Source organism: Hoplias malabaricus, chromosome X2, assembly GCF_029633855.1.
Source record: "Hoplias malabaricus isolate fHopMal1 chromosome X2, fHopMal1.hap1, whole genome shotgun sequence".
Classification (NCBI taxonomy): Eukaryota; Metazoa; Chordata; class Actinopteri; order Characiformes; family Erythrinidae; genus Hoplias; species Hoplias malabaricus.
The window spans coordinates 20,893,767-20,908,151 of NC_089819.1; the positions used below are offsets into that span (position 1 = coordinate 20,893,767).

General features: G+C 42.8%; 1 protein-coding gene across 1 annotated transcript in view; it reads left to right on the forward strand.

Moving 5' to 3' along the window:
• The window catches only part of LOC136677363 (drebrin-like), a 53,587-nt gene extending 39,221 nt beyond the window's left edge, over positions 1 to 14,366 (forward strand). The window contains exons 5-16 of the mRNA XM_066654888.1: positions 4,926 to 5,063; positions 5,199 to 5,276; positions 5,734 to 5,885; positions 5,975 to 6,029; positions 7,156 to 7,230; positions 7,317 to 7,425; positions 7,607 to 8,473; positions 9,368 to 9,760; positions 9,841 to 9,921; positions 11,784 to 11,902; positions 11,995 to 12,049; positions 12,245 to 14,366. Of these exons, the coding sequence (XP_066510985.1) occupies positions 4,926 to 5,063; positions 5,199 to 5,276; positions 5,734 to 5,885; positions 5,975 to 6,029; positions 7,156 to 7,230; positions 7,317 to 7,425; positions 7,607 to 8,473; positions 9,368 to 9,760; positions 9,841 to 9,921; positions 11,784 to 11,902; positions 11,995 to 12,049; positions 12,245 to 12,381 (2,259 nt within the window). The 3' untranslated portion in view covers positions 12,382 to 14,366. The remainder of the gene's footprint in view (positions 1 to 4,925; positions 5,064 to 5,198; positions 5,277 to 5,733; positions 5,886 to 5,974; positions 6,030 to 7,155; positions 7,231 to 7,316; positions 7,426 to 7,606; positions 8,474 to 9,367; positions 9,761 to 9,840; positions 9,922 to 11,783; positions 11,903 to 11,994; positions 12,050 to 12,244) is intronic.
• Positions 14,367 to 14,385: the final 19 nt, after the last annotated feature.

Consider the following 14,385-nt stretch of genomic DNA (forward strand, 5'->3'; position numbering starts at 1 on the left):
AGATATTTGGTAGATAAAGTTAAAGAAAGCATTTCTTCAGTTATTCATTTGGCCAAATAAAAACGCTGTAGGCACAGCGCCTCACCAGTCTGACCTGACACTAAGGGCTTTTAGCATGACACATTTAGAAGCCTGTCTCTAGACTCAACACTCAAGTGCAAAGTGATACCACTTCTTTCAACAGGGTCTGCTCAGTGTTGGGTCAGGACTCCCATATGACAATGTCCAGTCCTGCAAGAGTGCCTGACTCAGGCTCCGGTTTGTAGCATTCTTCTCATGCATGAACATCTGCCAGCTCCCTCCACCCCACATACTGCTCTCTGTTCTCACACTGTCACCTTTCTGCTGCCTCCAAAAAAAAAGCTTGCAGGCTTTTATCGTGCAGGGTTTGAGGGTGAGGTCATGGCTATTGGCATTGTTTGGAGCTTTAACTGGAATTAATAGATTATTACTAGAGACGTATGGCACTAGCTTTCACTTTTTATTGTTCTTAGCAGTGCTGGACAGATCCTGCTGAAGCCAAGAGGTGTGATAGAGGCCAGTGTCTAATGCCAGCTGAGGCATGGCAGCTATCATCTTTTAAAAGTGGGGAAGTTTTTGGACGGACTTGGAGTAATCTTCAGTACTTATCAATATAGGGGCACATTTTTTTACTTCGTCCTTTAAGTTTCTTAAAAAGACTTGCATATGCAGTGATATATTAGGCTGTACCAGACTTATAAATGGGGCCAGCTGTGGCGATTAGGCAACTGGGCTTGTAACCGGAAGATTGCCGGTTCGATTCTCAGTGCCTTACCCCCAGCTGCTCCCTGGGTGCCAGGGCTAGGGCTGCGTACTGCTCCAGGCATATGTGCCTCGCTGTGTTTCGCTGCACGGATTGGGTTTAATGCGGAGAACAAATTGCTCTGTGTCCAACAACGTGATTCTAAATCTAATTCTGTCTGCTTTTGTTTCATATCCAAATAACCCTTGCAATTTTAAACAGTGAAAAATGAGCTTCTATTCCTCAGGCCTATTGGAGTATTGCTCCGGAGCTTGTAGCTGATTATAAGTTCTGCTCAGTTTACTAAAGTTGAAGCATGTCACGGTGGCTGAATTTTAGAATTAGTAAAATAAACAACACTGAATGTCCCAATCTAAACGGCTGGTCTTGCTTTGGGCAAAAAAAGGCCACTCTGCTCTACCTTCCACTCCCACTCTCAATTATACACTCACTCACTTTTATACAGATACGTTCTGTTTGATTTAGAATTTCTCTAGAAAAAGCCTTATCTTTGCTCTTGGTTTTGGCTACTGTTCCTGCCCTTTCAGTCTTATTCATAGCTCTGGGACATGTCTGGACACATACTCTGAGTACAAACAGTACTTATTAAACAATTGTGTAATTCGGCAAGGAGTACATTTTCCTTGATTCTTGGGCCATGTTGTTCGTGGCCTTCATCCACAAAGCTGCACCAGAACTGGAGTCAGCTCAAAGGCCGCTGATATAGTAAGCTTTTGAGGAGATCTGCGAGACCAATTGGAAGATGCTATGACAATCCCAACAAGCAACATACCGTTGGCCAAGCTCAGTATCCATGTCCAATTCCTTTTCTGACATGGATGGAGAGGGCTGAAGATGGATGTTAACACCAGATCCTCCATCACTGTCTGCTCCCTGGCTTCTCCTACACAATATCAATGTCAGGATTTGCAAGAGGCAACTCAGAAGCTTCCCTATCCCCTTTAGCCAGTTCTCTGTATCGTCTAGCTGTCGTACTTTATCACTACTTGTCTTTTTTTATCAGGACAGCGAGTCTCGTCTAGTACAGGAGCCTGGCATGTGTGCCTGCTTAATACGAATATTGATTTATATGGAAAGAACTTGTGTTACTCAGTTAAACTAAACATATCATGTACAAATAATATTACCAGCAAATAAAAGCAATTATAGGAATTGAGTGCCTTTTGAGTTGCTCAGAAAAGTTTTGTGCAAAGCCAAGTACGAAACGTTTGGAACATGCTACTTTACATGATGTTAAATTAGATGAAGCTGTGTTTTTATGGAGAAAAATCAACTTGGCCTAGTTTTTCCACCAATCAATCATCATGTCCCACTAAACCCATTACTTATTATACGTGCTTGTGTAGTAGCAGGTGATGAAAAATGTACACATTTATATAAGGTGTTGTCAGACTATAGTTCTTCTTCACATTTGTCCCCTAAATACACTGTAATTGTAATTCATTCATTCATTCATTATCTGTAACCCTTATCCAGTTCAGGGTCGCGGTGGGTCCAGAGCCTACCTGGAATCATTGGGCCCAAGGCGGGAACACACCCTGTAGGGGGCGCCAATCCTTCACAGGGCAACACACACTCACACATTCACACCTACGGACACTTTAGAGTCGCTAATCCACCTACCAACATGTGTTTTTGGACTGTGGGAGGAAACTGGAGCACCCGGAGGAAACCCACGCGGGCACAGGGAGAACACACCACACTCCTCACAGACAGTCACCTGGAGGAAACCCACGCAGACACAGAGAGAACACACCACAATCCTCACAGTCACCCGGAGGAAACCCACGCAGACACAGAGAGAACACACCACACTCCTTATCATGTTCAGGGTTAGGGTTAGAGTTTTAAGGTTACAGTAATTCACTTAGGTTTTCTGGTTTATAGCTATTGTGTCTTTGACTAGAGCTGCTTGGCCCTTGGTCATGAAAGCAACCAAGAGAGCAACCAAGAGAATCAGAATGCAGATCCAAATCCAAATTGTTCCAAATATGAATTTCACATGAATTGACTGTGAGGAGAATCTAATATCAAACATCATAATTAATCAAAGGACATCAAGGTTGCACTGCATGTAATGTTGCTGTCACACAGCTCCAGAGTTCTAGAGTTGTGGGTTCTAACTCTGCCCCAGGTCATAGTCTGTGAGGAGTTTGGTGTGTTCTCCTTCTGTCTGCGATTCTTTGGTGGGATATTATTTTACCTGTGCTGACTGTCTCAGCATCGCTGAGCCTGAGCCTTGGGGCTGTGCTGTACGTCAACAGACTAAAACACTGTCGTCCAGGCAAGTAATAACAGAGTTAAGTCATTTGCACTCCTCCTACTGGAAGAGAGGGAGGAAAGAAAGAAAGAGGGACCTCCCTTTGACCTCATGGTTTTGATAAGTACTTCTTGTGCTAGGACGCTTGACAACAAAGGCTACTGCGTTAGTTTTAATTTGTCACTGCTCTCTAACCATAGCTTTGTGACTGTAGGAAGGATAAGAGGTTTTTATAGAGGTGGAGAAAGAAGTGGGTGTGGAAGGAGAAGCCTGGGCCTGCTGCGCTCTAACAGTGCAGTAATCTGCTCTGAAGCTGTGGTTTGTCAGCCCTTGAACTGTGGCCAACACTCACAGCGATGTGTGGCTGAGACACACCCACAGCCCCCTTTTTTTAATCCCCTCTTCTCCTCCTATCGTCCACCAAGGCCTGATCACGCTGGACAGAGTCTACATTGCATTGTGTGCCGAGTTATGATGAATTGGTTGGGGATAATTTCACTCTCCGTGGACAGGATAATGGGCAATGCTTCCTCTGGTTCTTAACGTCTGCTGTTTATTAACAACAGAGAGCTTTAACATAATCCTCACCTCTCTGCACTGCGAGTTACTGTAAACCTGAAGTACTTCTGCATCTCTGTAACTGGACAGGAAATACACACCATCATAGAGACCCTCTAATGAAAACTGTAACTAACAGTACTCTGTGAACACACTGCGGCACAAAACACACACACACACACACTGATGTAATGTCCACTCCTAGTCTTGCTTTTCACATTCTTTCTGTTACTCAATCGCCTGTCGTCTCTGATTCAGACCACAGCAATTTAGCAATTTTTTTGTAGTCTTCAGTTGAAAAAATCTGTTGTTTGAGCTAGTAGCCTGAGGGAGGGACCAAAGCAGCCATTTTAGAAACTTTCAGAGTAAACTGGAGAGCCACACTGTTTAAGGCTAGTTTTAAACAACAGTTACATTCAGCTAGTTATAGATATTAAAGTAGCACTTCTGATTAGAAGTTACATACACCTTCCAGCTGTGTGCTGTGTTGGTTTGAGTGGGTCAGACACATCAACGCTCATCATGTGATTCATTGTAGAGCTGTAAGACTTTGATTCAATATAAAACTAAAGTCGTTAAAGCCAGCTTGAGCCTATGTAATCAATTCCTTCTTCATGATCCACAGCTTGTGCGCCAGTGGCTGCAGTTGTGTGGAGGGGAGTGCAGGTAAAATGGCAGCTGATCCCAAAACAGCGTTCACTCTGATATTCTCTCTACTGTGAGATTTCACACTTTTTTTACTCGCAAAGACCTGCAAAGCCAAAGTAAATACAGTGGCTTCTAGTGTGAGCATGAAAAGCTCGCTGAGAGCAAACAGAGCTTTCAGTGAGCTTTTACAGCTTCCAACCACAGCATGGTCCCAGACACACAACACTGCATTTGTTTCACTAGAAAACAGTAAAAAAATGCCCTTAAATCTTTACACCTGGCTCACAGGGCACTTCTTTATTTGGTCTCTGTCTGCTGTTTTAACTTTGAAAACAGACTGGTGCAGGTGCATGCTGGTAGTTTTTAAACGTTAATGTTGTTTTCTTTTTTTGCATTGGGTCTAAATACTTGGCTATGAGAACTGGAAACTTTAATTGTATATTTTCTGATTTTTTTTACTCGCTTAAAGAGGACTCTGACCAAAATGAAGAAATAAACATCACTACATCTGTTGTAAATATGCTTATTAATGTATTTCATCAGTGCTACAGTGGGATATTAAATGACACCCCTCCAGATCATGTGACTTGAAGATGGAAGTAAATTCTGAAAGGCCAACAGATTGAGGTCAGATTGAGAGCTCATTTAATTCACTTCATCCTCCGTCTCTTGTAGGAGGCCCATGTGTTTATCAGTGCCTCGAGTACAGATGATGTGACTGATGAGAAGGTTGGGGACATCCTAGCAAAAGTGCGTGCACCTATGGAGAGACTGAGGAGAAACTCCAGACCAACGGAGAAAGAAGTGACAGTGGTATCTGAGCACACTCCAATATTGTCCTTGGCTAACTCATGCAGTTAAAATATTCCTTCCGTTGAGTACAATAATAAATGATGAACAGCTGCTGTGAATTCTTTGCTCACTCGTCTCTACTGACCTGATTCACAGGGCACAAACTACAGGAAGACCAACGCTGCTATGGAGATGAAGCGGATTAACAGAGACTCCTTCTGGGCACGAGCAGAGGTACAGCGAACACTCGCGCTTCTGTTTGGAACACACTCAAAACTTAGGAGCTATTGATTTTTTACCTTAATGAGCCCTCTGTCTTGAGCACGTACTCTGTATCATCAAGTCTGGAAAACATAGATTTCCAAAACCTTTTATATAAATGTACTTGTTTCCTTTTATCAGTTTGCATTAACATTTTAAAAAGAAAGCTTTTTAGAACGTGCGATTTTTAAATGGTGTGTATGTCTTCCTCTGGGAATAACGCTATCACACACTGTGTTTGTTCTCTGGTTGTTCTTAAGCTTTTCAATTTTGACATACTTTGTGGACATAGCTATAATATATATTATATATTGTAATTGATATTAACAATGGTATGTCTTCAATAGAATAACCCAAATATAAATGTATGGTTCAAGATGTACCTCAATTTATATTTAATTTTAAAACTATTCCCATTGTAACCAACCAGCGTGAGGAAGAGCAGAGGAAAGATGAGGAGAGGAGGAAGGCCGCGGAGGACAGGAGACGAAGGGAGAGAGAGAGAGTCCTGCAGGAGAGGAAGGAGGCGGAGGAGAGAGACAGAAAAATGGAAGAGAAACTGCAGATGATTGAAGAACAAAGGTCAGCAACTATCTGACCTCAGACAGTAAACACATATGGAATGAACATTATTTATAAATAGAAATATAACATTTAATAAAACTTCTCAGGAAAATGGAGGCTAAGATTGAAGAACAATCAAGAAAAAAGGAAAAGACTCGATGGGTACGTATTAAAAATAGGCTCTGCCTTATTTCTGACACACTAAATGTTTCACGAGACCAATACGAGGGGTGTTCTGTAAGGTTCTCAGGAAACAGGGATGAAGTAAAACACATATCTTTCACTTATATACCACCTTTCTAGACACCCAAAGACGCTTTACAATCCACACTGCTCAGAACGCTCAATTTACACACACTGGTGAGAAGCGGCAGCCAAACACACACAGCGTACTCTCGACCAGGAACAACCGTCCACCTGGAGGACTGCATCGGGCACTAGGGTTTCACCCAGGACAGAGTGCTAATCCATATCTGGGCTCACACACATATAGACATACATTCACATACACACTCAGTCTCTCACACACCAGGACAGTTATTACAGAAGTCAATTCACCTACCCTCCATGTTTTTGGACTGTGGGAGGAAACCCATGCAGACACGGGGAGAACATGGAAACTCCACCCAGATGGGACTTGAACCCAAGATCCCAGCGCTGAGAGGCGAAGGTGCTCACCACTAAGCACCGTGCTGCCCAAACATATGAAATGTATTATATATTTTCTTCTATGTAATCCTCCATGATGTATATTTGTTAGCTCTGCATTTGTTAGCTCTGCATAGGTCTGGGCTGTAGGGTGGAGGACTAATGCCTTGGAACCTACAGAACCTACCTTTCCTCTTCAGACTTGTGTTACTCGTTTCGTTTTTAGAGTGATTCTGCAAAACGATTCATCAAAAAGAGCTGATGTTCTCTTTATTAAACCCTTCTGAGACACAATGTAAATTACCTGAGGATTAGTAGATTATATCAGTCCAGAAAACTTATTGAAAGCCCTTCGTAAATAAAGTAAACATATACATTATCAAACCAATAACCAAACATAAACACACATAAAACAGTACGTTTGCCCTGACATGCATCTTCACGATTGTTGAATTCATTGATCTACATAATTCCACAAAAATGACCACAGAATTCTAGGAGTACGTCTCAGTTTTCATGATAGAATCATTAAAGGTTCCTCCAAGGACTAGGATCTGGTTTCTGAGCTTGTCACTTATGACTGATTGTATGTTTTGATAGAAAAGGTATAGGTTTTCACTGATAACTGTGTGATGGACAGGAGCTGCAGCAGAGGGAGCATGAAGAGGAGATGAGAGCTCGTCTCAGGCGCAGTGAGTCCATCGAGAAGGCTGCTGTGAGTGTCTTTGAAACCAAAAGGTTTATTCCAGTTTCAAATGATTTAAGCTCAGATGCTACTGATTTCTCTTTATTCACCACTAGGAGGCAGCAGCACTGGTCTCTCAGCGTTCGATGAACCCGCGGGAGTTTTTCAGACAGCTGTCATCCACATCATCCCAAACTTCCTCCAGCCCTATGTCCCCACGCTCAGGTACGGCTGCATTCAGACTGACGCTAATGCGATTTACTCAGATCTGATTGGTTTGTTGGGTTGTACACATTATCTTTTTAACGTGGCCTCTGTCTGAGTCTGAACACGTTAACTGCTGATTAAGGAATTCATTATATTCATTATATTTAATATGCTTTTTTCCTCACCATTACTTACCCAGGCAAGTCTCCATTCCGTCGTTACCAACGCAGTCTGACGGACACAGCCTTCATCTTCGAGCGGGCCAGTGCTGCCAGCGGCTCCACGTCCCCTCTCAGCCCCTCCCTCACCTCCCCTTTCTCTCGCACACCCACTAGCCCCTTCAATCGGCCATTGTCTCCAACAAGTCCCAACTTCCGTCCAGTCACAACTCCAACCCCAGTAAGATCTCCCCCAACATCACCGGCCCAGAGCTCTGCTCCACCGGTGGCCTCTCTTAGGAGCCCACCACCCTCCAGACAAACACCACCCCAGTCCAGCCCACCACTCGCCAGACCTCCACCACCCCAGTCCAGCCCACCACTCGCCAGACCTCCACCACCCCAGTCCAGCCCACCACTCGCCAGACCTCCACCACCCCAGTCCAGCCCACCACTCGCCAGACCTCCACCACCCCAGTCCAGCCCACCACTCTCCAGACCTCCACCACCCCAGTCCAGCCCACCACTCGCCAGACCACTACGACCCCAGTCCAGCCCACCACCCTCCAGACAAACACCACCCCAGTCCAGCCCACCACCCTCCAGACAAACACCACCCCAGTCCACCCCACCACTCGCCAGACCTCCACCACCCCAGTCCAGCCCACCACTCGCCAGACAAACACCACCCCAGTCCAGCCCACCACTCGCCAGACCACCACCACCACAGTCCAGCCCACCACCACCACCGCAGTCCAGCCCACCAAGACTGCCCATCTCTGATGCTTCAGCTCCTCTAATGTCTGAAGTCCTGATTGAGAGTGAATTATCCTTAGACAGACAGGAAACTGTGGCCATTCCAAATGCTCCGACAGCCCCTCTGCCTGAGAGTCCACTCCAGATTAAAGGTGAACCCAATTATCTTTGTGATTACGTTCTTAAATGAGTTATTAGCCTGTTGAAATAATCAGCAATGAGCCTCAAATAGTGTTGTGAGGCTAGTAGCCCATATAGCATCTTACATTAACCTTCCTGTTATCTTTAAAGATTCTTATTTCCCTAGGGCTCAGTTTGACCCCAACAATTTAAACCACCAGAACATGATTAGAATTACATTTGTTAACCAGATTTATGCATCACATATTTTGTGTATCTTTGTTGATTAAATAAATCCATATTTATTAAAGAGGTTAAAGCCTTAAAGCAGCTAGAAGTGGTTTTCAAATTAGAAAAATCATTAAGTATAAAGCAAAAAATACACAATGAATGTGGTCAAATAGAGCCCAAAGATAATAGAAGAGTTCAAGGGCATTAAGAGGGAGCTCATAACAGCCTCTAACCTTCTGAGAAGTCTTAGATTAGACATTGGAACACTGCTATGAAGCTTTAATGGCAGTCAGCCATGACAGCATTATTGAGGTCAGGAAGCGATGCTGTACGATTAGTTTTGAATCACAAAAGCCAGTCCAACTCATTCCAGATGTATCAACTGGAGCTAAATCCCTTCAGAAACCCAGTTCCACTGCTCCACAGCCCAATGGCTCAATGCCTGGAGGCTTTATATCCATCTAGCTGACCCTGGGCCTTGAGCATGGTGATCATAAGTTCCTGTCTATCTGCTCCAGAGCATCCTATTTAATTTCATGTTTTTTAATTTATATTTTAGATTTAAAAGCTGAACATGCACAATTCAGCATCTGTGTCAGCTTAAAATAACTGAATTCACTAATTATGCGGGATGTTTAGAAGCATTTGCACATTTGAATTTCCTCATAATGAAAGATTTTAAAACTGTTTCTCAGAGTCTGTCTCCAGCCCCCGCATGTTGAGTGAGCTAAAACCAGAGATGGATTGCACAGTCAAGGCTGTGCTGCTTGAAGAAGATGAAGAGGAGGAGGAGGAGGAGGAGGAACCAGAGGAGCCATGCACCATTTCCACTCCACCTTCAGAAACCAAAACAAGCATGAGCTGTCCAGATGAAGCTGAGCCCGAGCAGCCCACTGAGCCAGGCCTGGATGCCAGAGTCCAGCCTGTGGTTAGCTCTCTCGCAGAGGAGGAGGAACCAACAGAGGAGCAGCAGCAGGAAGTAGCTGAACAGACTGAAGATTCAAGAGTGGCCCGAGCAGAGTATGAAGAGCCAGCACTGGTGGAACTCCCAGAAGATGAGATTGAAGCTGATATTACAGATGACACAGGTGAGGAGTAGAGCGGTAGATTATAAAGAAGCTATTGGTGGTTTGTTTTTGTTTTTTAAACATCAGTCTTTTGTTTGCAGAGGAGTATGTGACGGTGTCTGAGAATGGAGTAACTCAGAACAAACCAGAGCAAAATGGTGTGTGTCTTCAGAATGGTACAGGTAAAGATGTTTTTATGAGACGTTATGTGATTTTTAACTAACGCTGTAGATCCAAATGTTCATAGACACCTTTTCTAGGTTCCATTTTGGAATGGAGGTTGTTAGTGATCCAGAACTAACTAATATTTAAGTAGCAGAATGCAATCCAGTACTCACAGATATGTTACTGTACTTCATGTAAAACCTTCTCAATAAAGTAGAGACTGGCAAGTAAAAGTAGAGTAGCCTTTCAGAAAGGGTTATGTATTTTGTCCCATGAAGTTGTTACAGCTGCTCTTCTCCTCAAGAAAGGTACAATGAACACACCCACATCTCCAGTCTGATTCCACACTGACAGATTCAGTGTCCATGACTGCTCTCACAAAATACTTTTTGAATTGCATTAATTAGATCTTATGAAAAATAAAATATTAAAATATAATAAGGACTGACTCCTTATTTTGAAATGCACATGCACGAGTAGGAACTATTAGTTCAGCCGTATTTCACCGAGAAAACTTAAGGTGAGGCTACTACACCATCTGTTGTTAGTGCAGTCATAGTTCACAATCCTGTTTGTTTGAGCGAAATTTGGAAATGTTCGGCATGTTTCCACCGACAAGGACCAGAAAAATTTGTTCCAAGCTGAAATCAAAGAACAGTAGGTTCTTCAGTGCAATCCGTGGCTAATTAATAGGAAATAAGACAGGAACGCACTCCATTTGTGTGTGTTTCTGGGGCTGTGTTTGGCGCGACACCTTGCATGTTAGCCTCAGGCTCAATTTAGCAAGACGACTTGGGGAAATGATGACTGCTGAATTTATCTTATTTCACGTGAGTATGTGTCTTTGCCTGAGATATTGTAAAGGGAAGTGGTGGGGAGACATTTTGTGGCGTTTGTGTGTTTATAAAACCCCATATAGCTACGCACAGCCTACTTAAACGTCACATGCTTTAACCTGTTACATTGAAGATCATCAAGTGTATATTTTCAAATAAAATGAAAATAAAATCAGAAAAACACTGATGCCGGTGTTAGATATTATGAACAAAACTGATTTTTTCCTTTCTGCAGTTATTAGACTTACCCTCCATATTTTCTGTACAACACAATCCGACAATAAAAAACACATGTAAACAAAGACATTGATATAAAGCACCAAAGCTTCCCCAGACCTTCCAATGACAGGGGTATGTATTTTGGGCATTTCCTGTTTTTAAAATGCCAGAAACACCTCTGTGACAATGGCTATATGGCTAATGGCAGTCCGGCAATCTAGGCTTGCCTAGTTTCTCTTTGCTCTTGTTTAAAAAAGCAAGCAGTTTGCTGCTACTTCTCCATGTGGTATTTGGCAGATGTTGTGGCCCGGTGGTTTGGAAATTCTGCCTTTGAGTATATGTACTTATTCACTTAGAATAATGGATAACGATCCACTTGTACCAGAGCAAAACACACTGACACACCACCACCGGTCAGTGTCACTGCAGCGCTGAGAAAGATCCACCACCCAAATCACACCTGCTCTGTGGTGCTCCTGTGGGGGTCCCATTGAAGGGCAGGGTGAAAGGGGATAGAAAAATATGCAGAGAAACAGGTGGACTACAGTCTGTAATTATAGAAGTGCAAAGAAGTGCTCTTATGTGGTCAGTGGAGCTGATAAAATGGACAGTGAGTGTAGATACAATGTAGGTAATCCGTTGATCGTTCAGTGTATATTATGAATCCAGAGCTTTCTGCGGGGGGTTACTGATGTACATAGTTTTGATTAAAGCTGATATTCTGCATTTTAACCTCTTTCTAAAACCAGAGCGCTGGTGTATAGGGCAAAAAACAAATAGTGGGCATTTACTTACTGTCTGTACCCTGTATGTCCCCTATGTAGCCAAGGAATACACAGACTCTGAGGAAAGCACACCAGAGAAGTGCACGTACATCGTCAACCGTGAAGAGACAGACGAAGAAGAGGACGTCCATATAGAAGAGGCTCCAGAGAACGGAGAGGTGTGTTTACAAGAGCCATCTTTTTCTTCTGTTCACTGAATTGCAGTTTAATATGTGAAGCAAGAAACACTAAAGCCATTTCTTTCCAACAGTTAAATACAGCCAGGCGGCTTCTATGTGTGCGAGCTCTCTATGATTACCAAGCAGGTCAGCATTGCCTTATTTTTGTTCTCATACACACACACACACACGACTTGACATCACTGATATTCACAGCCATTCTTTATTTTAGAACTACTCCCCAGAAATATGTATAATGACCAAATATAGGACAATAATGCACATATATGGTCATAATGCCCATGTGTGTATTTATATATATTCTCCCTGCTTTTCCTTCAGAGGATGAAACTGAGCTTTCCTTTGAGCCTGGTGACATCATCAGTGACGTGGAAACCGTGGACAAAGCCTGGTGGCGAGGTTTCAGCAAAGATGGCCGCCAAGGACTGTTCCCTGCCAACTATGTAGAGACCATCTAAGAACGTTATTTTCCTTCAGAGACACTCTTCCTCTTGCCCTTTGCTTCAGTAGCAGCCCTCAGGGAGAGGGTAACTCTGACCAGGAGAGGGGGCCCAAGAGCACTCCTGATCTACTGGATGAACCATAGTGGAGGCACTGGGAGAACAAGGGAACGAACAAAAGACACATCAAAAACTATAAGAGAATAAGAGAGAAGCCAGAGGTCAGAGCTTGGCTGAAGTTGTGTGCGGAATATTTTCTCTGTGCGTTTTTTTGACTCACAAATGCCTCGTTCTGTTGTAACTGTTGTGAGGTCAGACACACTTTAAAGGATGTGGGCAAAAATCCCATTCCACTCTGCTTTTGTCTAAAAATGAAAATTAAGGACAATATTCATTTCAGACGTTTTTTGTTATGTATCATAGCGGCAAAATAGATTTCAGCCAAAATCTTGTAGAATTTTATACTGGAAACTAAGTGCTGTCTAATGAAGATGACCCCCCAAACCAAACTCATTAGTCTCAGTAGAATATTAGCACTATTCTGTGAAGTCGTAGCCACCCACTCTGCTCAGATCTGCCTTCCTACAAAGTCTAATATCAACCAGAAACAAATCAGAGTCCAGGAGTTCTTAGATCTGATGCATGATGCATGGTAGAAAGGACTGTGTGTTGGAACTAAGCAGGTGACCACTGATGTAAGGCTTAAACATAGTCAAAAAATATGTTACATTCTTCAGAACCGGGAGGAGGAGTGTGGCCTGTTCCAACTCAGTGTACCTTCCCACCCCAACACCTTCATGCATCTTCAGCTATTTGAGGTTGAGGAAATAATGGACTCTTGCACTGAGCACTCATCCAAGTACGGTGGGTGAACTGTGTCCAAAACTTGGTACACAACCTTAAAATCAGTGATACTTTAAAGGGCACCCATTGTGGACCCAGATTTAACCCTAACCCTGCACAAAGAGCGAGCATGTTAGAGTGCAGCCACTGATTTAATACGTTTGTGGGATCTCCCCACATGAAGTTCCCATTCCCAGTTCCCCCACGGTCACGAACACAGCAGTAGTTACGACAGAACCGACTTGTGGGCGGAGTTTAGAGGTCAGCCGATCAGGTTGCTTGATGCTAACCTGCGTGGTCTATACGTCATTCTTCATTTTTTATTTTCCCTGATGTGCTCTGCTGATTGTTGGTTATGTTTCTAACATGTAATCTGTCAATCACAACCCTTTCATGAACTGTGCTATTGACTGATATATGACTTTGCAATGTTAATGTTAGATACAGTAACAATACGCCTACATTACAGCTGCATTTAGAGCATGTATGAACGTCTTTTTTTTTCCACTGATTTTTATAGGGGATGTTCCCTGTATTACTTTAAAAATTTCTATGGTGCTGCTGAGCAGAGTTTGATCCTTTTATATATAAATATATACATTGTTGTTATTGTAACAGTGAGGATATCCTTTTTCTAACCAACCCCTACCTAAGAGGCTATATTTTTCTGTAGTGTATTTTTGAGGACATGGACTAAGCGCTAGAGTAAAACGTACACATTATTAAACCACGATTGTTTAATTTTATGTAACATCATACATCTCTACAAACGTGTATCACCACCATCGTAATCTATCAACACACTTCAATAGCACACCTTTCTATATTAACGTTTGGATATTTTTTGGTTGGTTAAGTGCTGTTTTATAGAGGTTCACCAGGCCTCTGCAGCCAGGGTTCATTTCCTTTAATTCAAAATTCAGTGCCTTACATTTTCACACTTTTGTCTGATCCAGCTCACTGTCATTTAAAGAGTTATAAGCGAATGAATTGTTTAAAAATGAGTCTTTTTTTAATGCAGTATGAATTCTTTTTAATCCATGCACATTAACCTTTTGGACACTCGTACTATGCAGCGCCAGATCCACACTCTTTATCGTATCATTTCCTGGAATTTCTTGACTGTCTTTGAATCCATATCCATAACATGTATGTTGTTGCACGAAAATAAAATTTTGA